General features: G+C 38.9%; 2 protein-coding genes across 2 annotated transcripts; both read right to left on the reverse strand.

The window, feature by feature from the left end:
• Positions 1–341: 341 nt before the first annotated feature.
• LOC113420765 (tubulin alpha-1C chain) lies at positions 342–7,681 on the reverse strand. Its single transcript, XM_026680846.2, has 5 exons — positions 7,593–7,681; positions 4,612–4,834; positions 3,599–3,747; positions 1,353–2,033; positions 342–840 (listed from the first exon to the last, which is right to left on the reverse strand). Exons 1-5 carry the CDS (start codon positions 7,593–7,595, stop codon positions 547–549), a joined length of 1,350 nt encoding a protein of 449 aa, XP_026536631.1. The 5' UTR covers positions 7,596–7,681; the 3' UTR covers positions 342–546.
• Positions 7,682–15,268: 7,587 nt separating this feature from the next.
• On the reverse strand, positions 15,269–18,258 carry RABIF (RAB interacting factor). Its single transcript, XM_026680858.2, has 2 exons — positions 18,040–18,258; positions 15,269–17,457 (listed from the first exon to the last, which is right to left on the reverse strand). The coding sequence occupies exons 1-2, from the start codon at positions 18,187–18,189 to the stop codon at positions 17,212–17,214; spliced, it is 396 nt and encodes a 131-aa protein (XP_026536643.1). The 5' UTR covers positions 18,190–18,258; the 3' UTR covers positions 15,269–17,211.
• Between the last annotated feature and the right edge of the window lie 1,018 nt (positions 18,259–19,276).

Consider the following 19,276-nt stretch of genomic DNA (forward strand, 5'->3'; position numbering starts at 1 on the left):
AGTCTGGAAATATATGTTTGAAATATATAACTTTTGATGTGAGTAGTTGTTGGCTTTTTGCTAACTGAAGTTGACAGCACTGTGTGATGAAAAAATGAGAAAGTTTCAACTGAATAGATGTTAAATGCATGTGAAACTTACAAAGATATGTATAAATATGTATAAAGGATACTTGTGACGTTCTTTTAAGAACATCTGTTTTATTAATTTGCAAGCAATATTTTATTGAAATTGTAAAAAATGATGTTTCCCAGTTAAAAAAATAGAAAATTTTTACTATATGCAAATACTCAGTGAAAATGTCTGTGTTTAAGAATATGCTATAATGAGACCACTCCATATTGATATGCAAGATCATTTTATTTGTATCCCAGCTAAACATTTAATGCTTGGATCAACAACTGATGCTTTCTTTGGTTATAAGAATTTATTCCAAGTACTTTATTATGGAATGCTAGATGTTTACATTTGAGATGTAAAGATGCATTTTCTTGGTAACACAGGCAAAGTAGCAAATGGCAACAGCCTCACAATATTTAAAGAGTTTTAATATTCTTCACCTTCATCTTCACCATCCAAGGAGTCAGTGCCCACTTCTTCATAATCCTTTTCAAGTGCAGCCAAATCTTCTCGGGCCTCAGAAAATTCTCCTTCCTCCATTCCTTCTCCTACATACCAGTGGACAAAAGCCCGCTTGGCATACATCAAATCAAACTTGTGATCCAGACGGGCCCAAGCTTCTGCAATGGCTGTGGTATTACTGAGCATGCAAACTGCACGTTGGACTTTAGCCAAGTCACCACCAGGAACTGCTGTTGGGGGCTGATAATTAATACCCACCTATAGTTACAGAAATAGACATTGTCAGGATATCGTACATCCAAGTAGTATGTAACATGTCTACATTTGCATATCAGAATGTGCTGCATTTACATAGAGAACAGAAATCCTATAAAGATTGTTCTATGCCTATTTTAAGCACCACAACTGAATCTGTATAATGTATTAAATTATTGCCTTTTTCATAGAAAAATTGAAATAAAGCAAAACTCTTAATTATTTGCATTTGTCAGGAAATATCCCAACATCATCCCCAAAAGCAATTTTGCTGTTAAAAGAAATGTTCAATTTGCACAATCCTGCATGCAGTTTCTATATATCTATGGTAGCATCTTAACTATCAGAACCATGAGAAAAATCCTTCAGCTGCTATGTACACAACTATAATTTTAATTGCACTGTAAATCATGATGCTGTTTATATCATTTCAAAGTTGCATGTTTCTACTACATTTATTCAGAAATCTACATTTAGACAATATGCCATTTACAATACATATCAGTAATACTTACCTTAAAACCAGTAGGACACCAATCAACAAATTGAATACTACGCTTTGTCTTGATAGCAGCAATGGCAGCATTGACATCCTTGGGGACAACATCTCCACGGTACAACATACAACAGGCCATGTACTTGCCATGGCGAGGATCACATTTCACCATCTGATTGGATGGCTCAAAACAAGCATTGGTGATCTCGGAGACAGAGAGTTGCTCATGATAGGCTTTCTCTGCTGAAATAATAGGGGAATATGTGACTAGGGGAAAATGAATTCTGGGATAAGGCACCAGGTTTGTCTGGAATTCTGTCAGATCTACATTTAAGGCACCATCAAATCTGAGAGAAGCAGTGATGGATGAAACAATCTGACCAATGAGGCGGTTGAGATTGGTGTATGTTGGGCGCTCAATGTCTAGATTCCTCCGACAAATATCATAGATAGCTTCATTGTCAACCATGAAGGCACAATCAGAATGTTCAAGAGTAGTATGCGTAGTTAATATGGAATTATATGGCTCAACAACAGCAGTTGAAACTTGAGGAGCTGGGTATATGGCAAATTCGAGTTTTGATTTTTTTCCATAGTCAACTGACAGGCGTTCCATCAGCAGAGAAGTAAAACCTGAACCAGTGCCTCCTCCAAAACTGTGGAAGATCAGGAATCCTTGCAAACCGGTACACTGGTCTGCCTGAAAGAAGAATATGAATATTACATTACAACAGTACTATAAGTTTGCCCTTTTCTTTTTTATATCCTATAATAAAGTAGCAAGAATTTCCTTGCCAAGAAATTGTTGTTCTGATCTGTAAGGAAAATTCAGAAAGAAAGGGATTTTATCCAGCACTGATTCCTCAGTAAGATCTTTCTATATAACTATATTCTCAAAGATCCATCTCATCCTGGGAACCCTTTTTTTGAACTATTATCATCTGGCAGACAGTACAGAATAATAAAAACAAGCACAAGTAGGCTGAAAAACAGCTTCTATCCCAGGGCAGTAGCTCCTTTGAATTCTACTGTATAGTGCAGTGTTGGTGGTTTTAGGTTCAATGTGTGGAGTATGAAGGATGTGTGTTTGTGTTTATTTTTATGGTCATGATGTGCACTGAAGATGGTGTTTGATTTCATTGTACGAGGTGCAATGACAATAAAGTAAACTAAACTAAACTAAACCAAACCAGGAACTACATTATTTTGTCCAAACCCCTTATTCTAAGTGGACATATTTGCAACCAGAGCCCTTGGATTAATCTCAAAGGTTCTTGCAAGTTGTCAGTTTAGACCACTGGCATCACTGGTTTGACCCTTGTCCCCAGGAAGGAAAGAGAGAAGATAATATCGGAAGAGAATGAAGGGGAAATCAAGAAGAAAAAAATGAACAGAAAAATGAGTAGTTCCAACGTTTGGCTCTAGGATTGCTCTAACTGATTTGTATTGAAGGAATCAATATCAGTAGGAAAAGTGTTGTCCATGAGTACCTCAAATGACAAAAGGGGTCCTTGCTCTCTGAGCTCTCATTTCTCCACCTGGGTATTGTACTCTGTCCGTTGGCTAGGTAATAGTGCCCCCAAAGCACAGCCCACAAACATACTCAGAGGTCATTGCCATTTTCACCTGGTAAGTTCCCCTTGATTGTCATGGCCAGGTTGTTGCAAGATCAGGATTATATTGATATGACAACTGCATCCTGGAGCCCAGCCTTTCTCCCTCCCAGGAAGAGAGGACTTTGTGAAGGAACAGTAGCTTTGCCACCCAATCAATTACTACTTGCCCAGCCATTGTAGGTGTAACTATTAGTGGGCAGAGAAGCCTCCAGGAATGCCTGGGATAAGCACTTTTCCGTATCACATGTTATCCTCTTCGTTTCAGCCAATGACATTTTTCTTAATGTTGGGGAAAAAACTTTATATTGCATCCCCCAGGCCAATAAGCTAATCTACCTATGGCACTTACACATAAGTGGGCTGCACATACTTTAACATCCGGCTCACTGAAAATGTGAGCGCTTATGCATGGCTGCAAAAACAAGGAAATTTCCTGCACATGGCAACCAGGGTGAGTAGATCGGGCGAGGCCCAGAAAGCAGCTGGGCTGCAAGGGCGGGATGCGCAAGCAAAAAGATAAGATACATAGGATGGGATAATGCCTGGGCGGGCCCAGCCCACCACTGCACTTACAAGTTGTTTTAGATTTGATTTATGCTCGTGCTAAATCTCAGTGTATGTCTGACAAGTTTAAAACATTAAGACATACCAACTTCCTAATCCGCTCCAATACAAGGTCAATTATTTCTTTTCCCACAGTGTAATGACCTCTTGCATAATTGTTAGCAGCATCTTCCTTGCCAGAAATCAATTGTTCAGGATGGAAGAGTTGCTTATAGATCCCATTCCGCACTTCATCTGCAATAGAATACACACATTATTCTACAGTGAAAATCTAGAAAATAATTTATTGTTCACATTCTACTTCCTCATTGTCTCAGAGTATCGCTGTTTAAACCATAACCTCTCAATACCTAAGATTATAATACCTAAAATTATAAATGTAAGAAATGATAAGGTATTAAAATTGATATCCTGCAGGGGTTTGAAGACAGAAAAAACCCTTTTTAGAATGGTTTTATTTTCCCTTCCAAGCAATTTCCAGTTTTCCATAAATAATCCATTTTATATTCACAAAATCACTACAGGTTTTAGGTTTGATAAGGAAATACAGATTATATATTCCAACCATTTATAATATTTTTTATAATGGTTTCTGGTTTTCAAATTTTTATTGTGAAAGATGAAACTTTAACAAATTATCATGTAATTTTAAGACTCTCTTGCTACTTGGGATTTCTTCTCTGGGAAATAGATGAGATAAACTTATTGAAAGAGCACATAAATATTCTTATTACCTAGTTACAGATTTTAATCTATATGTTAACTGGACACTTAATAGGAACATGATTCATTGTGCCAAGTATTCCAAAAGCTACAAACTAATCATGAGAATACACAGTAGCAAAGGGCAAAGAGAAACACTATCTGATTTTTCAAGAGTTATGAAGTATCAAAATCTAAATAAAACAGGTTATACATTTAGAAATAAATTCTGTGTTTGATCCAACTATACAGTAGGGGTAACACACTTCTATAAATTTTATTTATAAAGTCCAGAAGGCAACATATAAAACAGGAGGTTTTTAACATCTCAACATCTTTCTGTTAAACCACTTTCACATTTCTCCCTTTTACTACAGCCATGTAAGACATATTTACCTATGACTGCTGGTTCCAAATCCACAAATACAGCACGAGGAACATGCTTTCCTGCCCCCGTCTCACTGAAGAAGGTGTTGAATGAGTCATCTCCACCACCAATTGTTTTGTCGCTTGGCATTGTGCCATTAGGCTGAATGCCATGTTCCAAGCAGTACAACTCCCAACATGCATTGCCAATTTGCACACCGGCTTGGCCAACATGGATTGAGATGCATTCACGCTATGGAGAGAGAGACAGACAGGAAATTAGTAATGTTTCCTCTTTCTTCTTTACCATAAACTAAAAGGCAAGTGCCAACTAATTCACCAAAGGGAAATAGGTGACTACCAGCTTCTTTTGAATTTAAGGGACAATCATCTTTTAAGGAGTTATCAATTCCTTGAAACTTTACATCAGTGCTAGAATAAGACTCCACTATTTACTTCATATTCTATAAAAACATATTTCACTTTCATTTTATAAAATAGCCCTTGTTTTGAAACAGTTGGTTATAAATATAGGAATTTCCATCCCAGAATTTCTGGCTAGCATTGTGAAAGCTTCAGGATGGGAAAAGTTATAATACAAGTAGTTCTTGACTTATGAGCCTAATTGAAGCTGGAATTACAGTGGTGGCAGTCATAAATTGGTGACCAATTTTACAACCTTGTTGTCAGTTATTGTTAAGTGAACACCAGGGTCATTTAAGTGAAACAGTTTTCTGGTTTTTGCCAGAAACTAGCAAAAAAAACCCCACAAACCTACAAAAATCAGGGTCATGTGAGCACGGGATGCGGCAGATGATCATAAATATGAACCAGCTGCAAAGACCACAAAATGTGATAATGTGACAATGCAGGGGTTTTGGAGGGGGGGGGCAGCCATTAGAATTTTAAAAATAGCTCTGATGAAGTTCATCATAACTTCTAATTAAACGAGGTGTATTTTAAGTGTAGCTAGGTTTTATGACCTGGGCATCACAAATAATCTGACCAGGTGAGAAGTATCTGCAGGATCCTATGTTTTTAGCAAAATGATAAAAACAGTAATATGCCGCAAGTTATCACCCCTTTTATGTATGTCAGACAGGACAACCTATGTTCTTTTCCTCATTTCCTACACCCAGTGCCTCTGGTCAAAGAAAATCTATACTTTATAAAGATAAAAATGTAAAGCCATTTACTCCCTCAAGTCATGGGGAAAAACTATTTCCACTATGTGTAAATACACAGATACTCGGGAGTGCCAGGTGAGTCCAAAGATACCTCTTTATGCCTACTATGTCCACCCATCCCTTTTCTTATAGTCATATATTTGTGCAGGGGGGAAAAAGCAGGTAGCTTGAATTCTGTGAGGCAGATTTACTAATTTGATTTTTTGGTAAATGGATGCAATTGTCGGGGCCAAACAGTTGGTGAAAAAAATAGTTCCTCTCTCATATTGACAGTTGTTTGGTGGAGGGTGTTCAAAATTCCAAGGGTGCCCATCATCCAAAAAGAGGAATAGAGCAGTGAACATTGCAGCCATCTACCTAGTAATGCACCAGCATTATAGTTAAGCACCTCCTGGTCATCAGTTTTTGACTGCATCAATGTCTAGAGGACTGTAAAACTGGAATAATTTGTGACTCTGCATAGGAGTCTTCCTTAGTCATCAGTTCATTCTTTGCATAATTGTCATTAAAGGCGACAGCTTAAATATTGTAGATATAAATCCATTTTAATTATGTGCAGAAATGTCTGATAGAGAATTTTGATTTTAGTTGATTGTTCTACATGTTTAGGCTTAGGATTCTAAGTTAGGATTTGTCTTACTTTTCACCAGACCGCAATATGAAGCTATACTTGGTTAAATCAATGTATAAAAAAAGAGTAATAGTTACAATCTAACAAAATATTTTGGAATTATGTAAGCATTAAGAATCTGAACTACAATTTAGGAAGAAACAAAACAATTAGAATAAAAGGATAAATTACTTAAACAACATGAACTTTGAGCCAGATTGCATTGTGAAAAATAGATTTACGAGATTTTGTCATAAGAGTGTTGAAATATCAGAAGAGAAAAAACAGAGGCAGCCATCTTATTTAGAACTTTTCCACCATTTTATGTCAATGCACAAAGTTGCATTGTACAAAGTACGAAACTCAAACGGCCAGAAATGTTCCAATCGGTTACAACTTTATACAGAGAGGCCCAAATCCCACAGAAAGATAATGGCTGGTGAACAGTCATGAAAACTCGCGGAATTTAAAAGAGCCGGGCATGAGGGTGGCAGATCAAAGTTTCTTTGGCATCCCTTCCGCCCCCCCTTTTTTCAGACAAAGAGAAGGTTTTTCTGTGATTGTCCGCCCGGGTCTTGGCTTCTTAATTTCTTCTCGACTTCTGGACATACGTGCAGCCCTCGACCACATACATCTCAAAAGCTTAATGAAAGAGCCTCACCCGGTGAAACTCCGAGTAAAGCGTAAACCGACCCCACCACAAACACCGCACTCTGAAGTGGCGGCGGCAGCGCTACTTCGCTGCCTTCTCTCTGAAAATCTGGGCCACAGATATCGGGAAAGGAGCATCAGCGGAAAACGAGCGCGCTTCTTGGCAGGAAAAGGCACCATCTTTGGGGAAAAGACGTAGGCTCTCAGGCAGGCGACCTCTGCTTCCGGAAAGCCCTTTCCTTCACTCGGACCTCTTCGCTACGCAGCCCCAGCCCCCTTTTTCGAAGCAAACGCTGTCCAGGCTGTCCAGAGGGACCCAAGTTCACGACGTGGCCGCTCTCGCTAGGGATCTGGACGCGGGAATTACGAGGCCTAGAACGTGGAGTAGTCAGGCCGTCTTTTTTTTTTTTTTTTAAGTAAAACTTTTGGTAAAGGGGCCCTTTACCAATTACATAACGCCCCACCTGTGGCCGTACGGAGGCTTTATTAACCAAGTCCCTGGAAAAGGCACAAAACAGTCCCAGAGTAAAAAAAAAAAAAAAAAAAACTCAAGCGGCTCTTACCATTTCTCCGGCAGGCTAAGGCTTTCCGAAGTTATCGGTGCTCTGGCGACAGCAGACGCGCTACGGGTCTGAACAGCACCGCGAAAACAGCTGCTTCACTCCCTGGGCCGCCTTTATATAGAGACCCCAAAAGAGCGCTTTTCTCCTTGCAGCGCATTGGGTAGCTCCGCCGTCTCCTCACGCCTCCCCTAGCGCGCTATTGAGTGGGAACCGAAAGTAGGGAAGCAGCCGTCTCTTCGTCATTGGGTAGCAACTATGAATTTATCCATTCGCGGGCGGCCATAGGGCAATTCGTAATGGGGCAAAGTTAAGAAAACAGTTCCCGCCAAACGCAAGCGGCCGAGGTCGTCTCTTTTTCTTCCTGCGTCAAATCAGCTCGCATTCCTCCGGGCCAAGTTCGGATATGCCCACGCTTGTCTGGAAATGCCAGACGCAAATGCGCCCTGTGGCCGGGGTTAAGTGGTTTGCTTCTTTCGGGACTCCCTGTTGATGGCTGCCTGTTTATGTCTCGCAGAGAGGCGGCGGTTTTTCGGGTCGTCCTCACGAAAAGAGGGTTTTCGTGAAGCTGTTGGGTTGGGTGAAAAATGCAGAGAGCCGAAGTGGGGGGAAAATTCCGAAGCCTCAATGAAACTAAGTTCTCTATTATTTGGGGGATGGGAACATGGAGGGAGATGGGGGCCTCCTGGTGGGATTAGGAACTAGGAAGAGCCAGAAGTCAGATTCTGGTTATCAACGCGGTAAGGTCGGAAACTTTAAACCCAGATTAGAGGAAAATTGCAGAGTTTTCAGGCAGACTGTCTCAGTGGCTCTTTTGGAGCACTCCTGGGATCTGATGAACATTTAAGTTGTAATATAATGCTTTAAAATAGCACGTGTCACATTTCAGAGTCTGCTGGTGCTAATTTATCAAATTTAAGGGGATTTCTAAAAATGAGGAATCTAGTGACTTTTCCAATTAACATATTAAAAGCATCCATTTATGAGAGTGGCACAAATGTTTATAAAGACTAAAATATTTGGAAAAGATTTTAGGTGCGAAAAGATACTATTAGACTCCTGATTTATTTTCTTTTGCCATTGTAGATTAACATGGAGAACTGCTGAAGATACCACTACATTGGCTAGATCCGGGGTGTCAAACTCGCATCATCACGGCAGTGTCACATGATGTATTGCAGCTTTTCCCCCTTTTGCTAAACTGGGCATGGCCAGCACGTGAAGCATCCGGCCTGCGGGCCACTTTGTGATAGTCCTGGGCTGGATAAATAGCTCTAAAAGACTTCATTTCTATTACTTTGGCTGATTTCAAAAAGTTAAGCAGAACCAAGGCCAGTTAGGGATCGGTGGATCAAGAAATCCCAGGTCTAGATTGGGAAATTGAAACATTCTGGAAGAAGACAATGGCAAACATTTCTGTAGCTTCCCAAGAAAAATACATTACATCTCCCAAAATAAAGCCCAACTTGAAAATGATTAGTCTTTTTAAGTTGGAACAATAGAAACATGTTTAGTGGGACTTCAGATAATGTCTGATTTTAGTAACCAGTTCTCCATTCCTCATAAGATTAAACATTTGATTCTGTCTGAGTTCAGATGGAATAGCTTTTGGTAATATTTAACTGTCAAATTGTTTCTGTAGTCAATAACATTTAAATTGTAAAATAGCCTTTCCTGTCTGGTTCCCTCCTCATTCTTAGAACTAATTGCCTACAAACATAGCTCTATTAGTAAGGGATCATTGATTTATTAATTAGTCCAATCAATTGTAACAACATCTATATTAGCTCATAGCACTGATTGTATTTTTCTATATTCTTTTGAATTTAGCATTAGCATTAGATCCTCCTATGCTTATGTAGAATATCAGGCAGCAACGATCTGCAGTATTTTTGGGTGCATACTTCACTATCTTCCCATGTGATGTTTAAAGTCTTTAAGTCATCAATTGACATTCTTGGCCATGTATTTTGAGGGTGTCCTCTTGGTCATTTGGCATTGGGGGAGTGGGATGGGGGTAGGGTTCAACTCATTGCCATCTTGGGAATTTGATTGTTATCCATACAGAGTATATGATCCGCAAGTGTCAAGCGCTGGGGAAATCAATTCAGGCAGCTCAAAAGATTGCAAGTTTAATCTCTCTACAAGAATTTGACCAACCAGCGGTCAAGGGAAATGAGTGGGAGATAAGAAAGGCATTCAAGATGGGGTGGACTTAGATCTTTTGCAGGGGTGTAGGGACTTGTGACTTATGATGCATTTGAAAACTCAGGCTCAGCCTGGTCATCTACCGCAGGGGTCGCCAACCTTTTGGACCTCACCAAACTCATAATTTTAGATCCCAGGGACCACTAACTGGTTCTGTGGGCATGGCCTAATTTGTGGGTGTGGTTTGGTGGTCATGTGACTGGCTGGGCATGGCTTGTAAATATAAATATATAAATATTGATTTTTTTTAATAAAAAAGAGCAACTTTTACCCAAAAAGCAGGCAGGCAGATTGAGTTGCTTCCAGAATCACAGATTCATTCAGAGATCTATCTATCTGCCATTGGCTAGCTCAGTCTGTCACATAAAATTTGCTAACAAGCAAACTCACAAAATTAACTCACAACACACCATGTATGTAAATATTGAATTTTTTTTATTAAAAAAAGCAACTTTTACCCAATATCAGGCAAAGCAGGCAGATTGAGTTGCTCACAGAATCATTCAATGATCTATCTATCTGCCATCGGCTAGCTCAGTCTCTCAAATTTGCTTGCTGTGAGTCTGCACTGAATTTGCTTGCAAGCAAACCTTCAGTCCTAAGGGAGGTTCGGCTGTACTTTAAAGCAGAGCCGAAGATCTAAAGACTAGCTAGAAAGCAAGAAATCCAACCATTTTCTGCTTCCTAGCTAATCTAAATCTCCCGGCACAGCCGAACAGATGATGGTCAGAAAAAGGAAAAATAGCAATTTAGCAGGCAAGTTTACCGGGTAAGGAGTGAGTGGGCAGGGAGGGTTCCCGCGGGCCATGTGGGATGAGCAGCCTTGTGTTTCTGTGCAGCCTGGATTAATTGCTTTGTGGGGGTGCTCTGGGGGTGAGATTTCTCTGCGGCCCACCACAATCTACAGCAAGTCAGTCATCTACATGCCACAATGTTACATAATTTGCAGGAAAAACTCTGTTACTTTGTTTCAAAGCACTTCTTTGTTAATAACATGGTCAAAATAGCAAATCTTTTCGGATTCAGCAAAGCATCTTTGTTGGAAGACATGTTAATACTGATGCCTTCCAGGCCCCACTGGTATAAATGGCTATCAAGATTACTATAGAAGTGAGCAAACACAATTTAAGTTTCAGTGATACAGATGATGAGGACCAGATTTTATTCATCCTCTGAAAAACACCTGTTGCTTTTCCAATGTGGAACTTGATGTCCATCTGTACACCACCCAAATAGGCAAAATTTTCTACACTGAAGTTGCTGTGATCCAAATATGATTCCTTGCATCTGTGCAGTGGAGTTCGCATACGTGACCTTTGATTTCTCTGCATTTATCCTGAAATCAATTCTGGTTGCTTCTTCATCTAAGGCAGTTGTTACTTGTAATTATGTCTTGTCTTCCTCAAGTATGGCAATATCATATTTTGAGTTGCTGCAACTGTGTATAGATTATATATATATTTTTAATTTTTAGTAGATATAAAAAGGGTCGTGTGCTTTGGGAAAAAAAGATGTGGCATCTTGAAGAAATGCATTAACATTAATGAAGTGACAATAGTAGCTCAGCTCAGGCAGAAGCTGGAAAAAAATGCAGGCTGTGCTGAATGAATAGCATTAGCATCCTCTAAGGCAGAGGTCTCCAAACTTGGCAACTTTAAGACTTGTGGACTTCAACTCCCAGAATTCTCCAGCCAGCACAGCTGGCTGGAGAATTCTGGGAGTTGAAGTCCACAAGTCTTAAAGTTGCCAAGTTTGGGGACCTCTGCTCTAAGGACCTCATGACAGCCAGTTCCACAGCCTCTGTCTTGGGTATGCATCCCCCCTTTTTTCAGTTTATGTAAAAAAGGAAACGAAATGCTATAGTCAGTGAGATTTGTTAGATCAGGGCTCACCAACCTTTTGGACCTCAGGGACCACCAAACTCCTAATTTTAAATCCTGTGGACCAGAGACCCTGGGAAAATCCCAAAAGTCTGCAGTAAAATCCCCCACCCTATTTTCTTACCGATCGATCATTCTTTATTTGGGATCGCAAGATACCGTCTCCAGCTCTGTTCTCGGGGAGAGAGAGAGAGTGACTTTCAACTTCATGCAAGGAAAGCAGTAGAAGCAGCAGGAGTCTTTCTTTCTCTCCCCCAAATTCCACCAGAAATGAGTCGCAGCCTCTTGGAGCAGGATGCCTTGCAGGGTCCCAAAGACTCATTTCTGGCAGAGTTTGGGGAAGAGAAAGAAAGACTTGCTGCTTTCCTTGTGTGCAGCCAAAAGCAGAAGAAGAAAGAAGCGGAAAGAAGCAGCCCAGTGGCCAGGCAAGGCATGTGAAGCGAGTGAGGCAAGTTCCCCCCTCCCCTCACTACCTTGCGTTTGCAATGCAAGCGACGCAAGCCTTGTGTTCCCGTGGGCCATGTGGGCAGCACAGCCTGGATTAATTGCTTTGGGGGTGACATTTCTCTGCAGACCACCAAAATTTTCTTGCAGACCACCAGTGGTCCCCGGCCTGCTGCTTGGCAACCACTGCTTTAGATCACTTTCTGCAATTTGGAACTTTTCAGATGTGTTAGCATTATGATAATTCTAGTTAACATTGGCAAAGAATTTTAGGAGATGTAGTTTCAAAACACATGGAGGATGCCAGGTTGTAAAAAACTGCATTAAGTTTGGGATATTTCCAAATCCCTCAGAGCCACATTTTGGTTTGAAATACTGTAGTCCATCAGATTTATAGTGGCATCAGTCTGCATGAGCTTATTCTCATGAAGAATTCTGTTCATCTTCTGTCAATAGTTTGCAAAGGAACTGAACTGGGTTGGGTATGAACATGACAGATGAGAAAGATTGGAAGGAGGTTTACTCCCTGCTGTAATTACTGTATATGATTTGTTTAGTAACTGGTAAGTCAGGTTAATCAAGAGAGAATAGGGATCATTTCACATTCTTGAATAAGTTAAGTAAGGATGAGGAACTTTAAGCACCCATATATTGTATCTGCCCAGTAACATTCTGGGAAAATTACTTATTGTACACAGTTTAATGTTGGTGTTGGTTGTCAAATCCCTAAAAGATTTGAGATCTCATAAATATAGGCATTAAGTTCTGGTGGGAGAGTATTTTGAAGATACCCCACTGTCCGAAGCTTGTCATCCTATGCATAGGAGAGGGGCTATACATGTGCTGCTCACAAACTATGGAATATGCTTCCTTGGAAGTTGGGTTTGGCTCAGATCTCTCAAGTTTTAAATAGCTGTAAAGTTGTAGCTCTTTAATTAAACAATTAGTTGTTATATTGTTTTTAGTACATTCATCAGCTCACAATCAGAAACATTGAATGAACAATTGGATTTGGGCTGCAAAAACCCAGATGGCAATACATGTGATATGCATGGAGTTTTGCAACCCAGATATAATAGCTCTGATTTTAGTATCACTATTATTTAGTTTTTACATTGTTGTGTGTGATTTTTTTTTTAAAAAAAACCTCTTAAACACCTTGATGCTTCTTTGAGCAGAAAGCATGAGTATAAATAAATAAATCTCAATGATAGGCTTTGTGACAATATCTGTCACAAAAGGAAAGGAAAAGGAAAGGAAAAGGAAAAGGAAAGGAAAGGAAAGGAAAGGAAAGGAAGAATGGAAAGGAAACCATTATGTGTTTCAATTACCGACCACCACTGAGCCAACGGATTGTGAACCAAATTTCTCCTGCATAGCCTGATCACATAGTTTTGTCGCAAAGCACGGGTATCCAGCTAGTTTAGAATAAATACCATATAACACCTCTTTATTTTAAATTATAAACTGCAGTGTTTCCCTTGAATCTAAGTGATTCTAACTGAAAAATACATTTTTTAAAATCTGCCATTTTAATTTGTTCAAATTAATTTATAATTTGTTCATTAGAAAATAACTGAGATTTAGGCTTTTGCAAGATGATTGTTTTGTTGCAGAAGAAAAGTTCATTTGTTATTCATTATACAATATTTCATTTAATCTGATTCTGCAAGATTCAGATATTTTCACTCCAAAGTATTGGAGAAAAGAACTACATTCACAGGTTAAAGTTCACAATATTTTCCATATTAAAAAAATAGGGTTGATGTCATTTAATGCTCTCATTTTGTAATTGAATTGCTATAGAATATACTGCAAAGATTATGGTCATTAGATGGCAGCATTTTGAGCACTTTAAAAAAGAACATTTTTAAAAAATTTCAGACATTTATTTCTAAAAAAGCTATTATCACAATAGGAAGGCCGGTATGCAACCATTTAAAAATGTGAACATAACAAAAATGAACATAAAAACAAACCCTTTTCCAAAGCAATGAATTATCATTTTGTAATTGTTTTCTTTATAAGAGTATACTGTTCTCTTCCCAGAATGTTATTTTATAAATAAAACTGCAAAAAGTCTTGAAATACCGCTATTTCCTCCTACAGCCAGCTTACAATAGTACCTCCATACATTACATAAGAAAGAGGTTAATATGTTCTAAGTGTTTACAGGATTTAAGTTTTTAAAAAAACAAAACCAAGAATTATCTAGTTGCATCACACTTCCGATACTTATCTATCATGGTACTACAAGCGATGTATCCCTCATTTGCATCTGACATATATAACAAAATCCAATTTAGTTCATTTGGTAAGTTTGATTTGCCATGTGGAATGAGATAGTGTATCAAATTAATTCCTCTTCTTTTGAAGTATTAAGATCTATTGCAAAAGTCTGAAACATGCATTTGTCAAGCAGAAAAATGTGATGTATTGTTGATTTCTGTTTCAAAATTCAGGCCAAGTATTTTATAAATAGCTGATTTACATAACATGCTAAACTTATTTATTATACTTCTTATTAACAAAACATGAAAAATATTCCTTGAGGATGCTCTATGTATTGATTTGTCTGTAGCAATATTTCAGATAACATAATAAAAATGTTGCTACTTGTAGCATTAGGGATTTAACAAAGCCCTTTTTTCATTTTAGCAGAGCTAGTCTAAGATCTTCCAGCAAGTATCTTCCCATTCATAGAATACTGGTGCCACCATGCGGTAGACATTTAACATGGAAATGTCACCAGGCTCTATGCAGCAAGAAGAAACATTTCATTATGTCAAATTGTTTCCCAGCTTGTATTCAGATGCATCACAATGTACTTCAAGATGACAGACTTGTTTAATAGGAGGAGTCATTTTTTTTGGAAGAGAGCAATGACAGCTGAATTATCCAGCAAAACCCAGAAAGTCATTTTTTGTGATCTCTAGCCCCAATCCCCAAATCTTCTGCATTGAATTAGGCTTGCTCTCCAGCTAGCTGATAAAATGACATGCAAGTGTAAAATTAGACACAAGTACTAGTCTCTTATACCTATCCTGTACATATTTGGTACCTACAGCATTTAGAAACTATGAATGTAGTCTGAAGAATGGGTTATGCAGCAAAGCTACTTTTGCAGTGAAACTGAACTCACTGAAATTTTGTCAGTGTTGTGTACCACTGATCTTTATTTCTGAATGTCCAAACTTATACAGATATCCAGAGATGCAAAACCTATATATACAATTCACAAACATGAATTGATGTATGACTGAAGTGGGAACATTATGGGCAGTAGGATATTTAACAGGAAAAATAAATATGTTTGCTTATACCTCCAGACACTTCAGGCACTGAGATAAAAGTTTATGGCACCTGGAGTAACAACGGATAACCGAGCACCATACTGATTAAATCTTACTGAAAACTTCCAAATGAACTCTAGAGGTTTCACTGTATTTTTTAAAATAGTGATGGAAACAACTGACCCCTGTGGCACCAGCCAGTAGTCTGTTTTTCTCCATCACTACTAAGAAAGCAGTAATACATTTAACTTTTCATAAATAAATACTTCTAACAGAATGACTAGCCTGTCCATTCCACAATGATGGAACCTTACCTGCATTACATTTCAGTTTACTCTTACATATGCATTTTTTTAAAGTGTACTAAGACATGCACTTAAAAATTCTACAAACTCCAGAATTCAGTGATAGAAAAGGTGTTGCAATACAAAACATCATATAACAACAAAATTCAAGTGATTTTTCCTGGAAGTTTAAGAATCCTGGGGAGAAGACTGAGTTCTGAGAAATTTAAATCAAAGAAAAAACAAACATCACCTAACGTTATTTTCTTTAAATTAATACACAGAACAGAATCACAGTAGCATTTTAACAACATTCTTGTCATACTGAGCTTGGTTAAAATTAAGATATAAATATGCCCTTTCCCTGGGAGTTATCCAGCCCATGAAGGGCACATAGCTAACAAGCTGACCATTTTTCACAAAACCTATTTTTATTTACTGAAATTCAGAGGCACCCCAAGTCCAAACAACCCTGGAAGTTTTACAATTAAAATTAAAAGGAATCATAAAAGTGAACAAAAAAGAAACAGGCATATTGCCAAATAGTACAGTATAACAAAAGGCAACTGATTGGTTCAATACCCAACCTACTCCCAAGCCTTGGAGAACACTCTAAACTTGACATCTAAATGAGGGGTTTGGTACACTAGAAACCAGAGAACAAAACATGGCTAAGTTCTCTATTTTCTTCTAGACAGATGAAAAATAAAGGGCCCACATTCAGATAGCATTCCCAACTAGACTAAATGATTTCTGGGTAATTCACAAGGGATAACAGTAATGAGTTGTGTTACAGTAGCTTTAGAAAAAAGATTAATAATGGAGATTTTATACAGAAAATGTAAGATTACACCTATTAGAGTGAGCCCTTTTTCATTAACCATTGGTACTTCCAATATATACAATATATAAATTAAAATGCATGATTTCAATTAAATTTAAAAATTCAGTTTCCATTTTCCATTATTACTTCCTGTGGTTTGACTATTTTTATATTTAAGATGACCTGTAACTAATGACTGGCTTTTAATTAACAATGATCATGAAGTGAAAATTCAGATATTTGTAAACATTAGATATCGGTAAACATCAAAATCACAAATGTTTACTCTTTTACCAGAACAGAGCAGAAAGCCATAAATCACAATATGGTATGCTCCCTTGTCTCCCAATAAATCAGAAGCCTTATTCCCTGTTGTATTACACTCTTATTTTTCAGAGGACAAAATTCAGGATTATCTTCCCTTTTTCATTAAGGAAATTGAATTGCCAATTTGCATGTAATTGTGTATTTCAAAGTATATGCACATAATTTATTAAATATCAGTACAAATTTGGTCAGGTTCAAATGGGTTGCAATTCAACAAGCAATAGAAGCACTTCCATTGATGCATCTGAAAAGGGTATTTCATTTGTGCCAGTTTCAAGCCTACATATTGAGGAACTTGGAAAGTTATTTAGAATGTGGCATAACCAGGTGCCTAGGAACCACTTTTGGTCACCTATGAGCATTTCATTCATGAGAAACACGGTCCAAGGCTACATAAAAACTCTTTTTATCATCCAAGCAATGCCAGCCAATAGGACCAATTTCACAGTCTGCACAGATCAGGAACTTTACATTTCCAACATCCTTGGTGAAACCAACGTTTTCAAAAGAAAACATGTCTTCAACTAGCCAGTGGTCCTGCAAGACATCCCCTTCTAGGTCACCATTTGTCACCAAAGCCGTCTTCTTCTTCATAGCAGGAAGAAACAACTGTCAAATAACAAAAGACTTTTGTTATTACTGAGCCAATGTAAGGTGAAGACATTGGAGATGGATGGGGAGCCTTGGTTCAAGTTTCTACTTAATCACATTTGCAGTGTGTCTTTGGGCCAAAGCAACCCACACTACTGCATTACTGAGAGTGAAAAATCAGGAGACCCTAAAGCCAGCTAGTTTGGGATACAATTATGAAAGCAGCCACATAGTGCCAGGCATAGTGGAGAGGGGAGTTCCAGGACATTGTCAAATACAAAGCTGTCAAGCAGAGGTATTCAAGTTGCTGCTAGATTTAGATCCTTGATTTAATTTCGGGTATATTTCATTACCACGACAAAGTACTTTATGCATCCCACTCAGCCAGATTGGAAGGCCTAGGAGGAAAGGGATTTTTTTTTTTCATTAGGGATCTAATCCAAACAATTTTCCATCCTCAGAAAGGTTAGCTTTGTTTAAATCCACCTGTCGATCAAGGGATTGGCAACTCCGATTTCATCCGAGGCTGGAAGTTAGACGGGGGAGTTAGACGGCTACCACCACGGACTACAACACAGCGGAGAGCCGAATACGCCCTACCTCTCTGCGAGTGAAGGTTGCAGCTCCTGGCAGAAGGACGCGGGAGCCGCAGCGCTGGCAAAGCACGGCTTTGCGGTTCCGCCCACTCGCGCACACAAGCTCCTCCGGTCCCAGTGCAGCCGCCTCCATCGCCGAACTGGGCGCCGCCATACTTACGCAAGCGCAATAGAGCAAGGGAGGAGAGTCTTCACGGCGGCGTTTCTCGACTTCAGCAACTTGAAACTGGGGACTTCAACTCTCCACCCAACTAGAGAATTCTGGGAATTGAAGTCCTTAACGATGCCGAAGTCAGGCAATCCCGCTCTACCGGATAGGCGGGACCGGGTTACCCTCCTGTCCACCGCATATATGTAAGTGGGAGAGTCCTCTTGAAACCGGGTGGGTGGGTGGAGAAGCTTTACAGGTGCCCTCTGCTGTGCTTGCCGCTGAAGTCCCCTCTACCTCAGTAAACCAAGGATCACAACATAACATTGGAGACCCAGGAAGAGATTAAAAAGTAAAACTAGGTACTAGAGATACCGGCTAGTTTGATCCAATTCCGATAATTGCAGGGCTTCGACTTGAAGACTCTACTTTACATGCGGCTACAGCTATACGTAGGTTTTAGTACCTATTAGGTGACTTAGGCAGCTCATAGACATAGTAAAAAGCGTGTCCAAACATTTCTGCGTCGGTTATTTATTAGAAGTTCACTTTAGCAGACGCCAATTTCCCATAATTTCCTATGAAAATGCCACCTTCGCTTCGGAAGGAGCAAGTTTCAAATAACGGATCCTGAAGTCCGGGTGATCGCAGACAACGGTTCGTTGTGCCAATTAAATTTTGTTTTTACTTACCGAAGGACTGCTAAACATTTTCTAAACAAGTGGTTTTAATTCTTAGTATTTTTATCAAGTGCAAATGGACTCACTGCATGGCTATTATGCTGTAACCTCTTTTGCTCTTTCATTATCATGAAGAGTATTGTCATAGGTCTCATAAAAGTCCCAAAAGTTTACTGTAATTACGAACAGCAAATGGAGAGCTCATATAATATAAACATGAAATTATGTAGATAACTAATAAAATCCGGGAATTCTATAGATGTAGCTTAATAGCTGTCTTAATCTTTTCATGATGCTTAGACCGAAAACTATATGAAATTAGTTATTTTCTAGTTGTAAAAAAATGTACTTCAATATTAACACTGTTGATTTTTAAGTAATAGCCATAGCAATATTAGTTTAGTTATTTTCAC

This window comes from Notechis scutatus, chromosome 3 (genome assembly GCF_049901735.1).
Source record: "Notechis scutatus isolate UNSWTSFEM ecotype Mainland chromosome 3, rNotScu1.2, whole genome shotgun sequence".
Lineage (NCBI taxonomy): Eukaryota > Metazoa > Chordata > Lepidosauria > Squamata > Elapidae > Notechis > Notechis scutatus.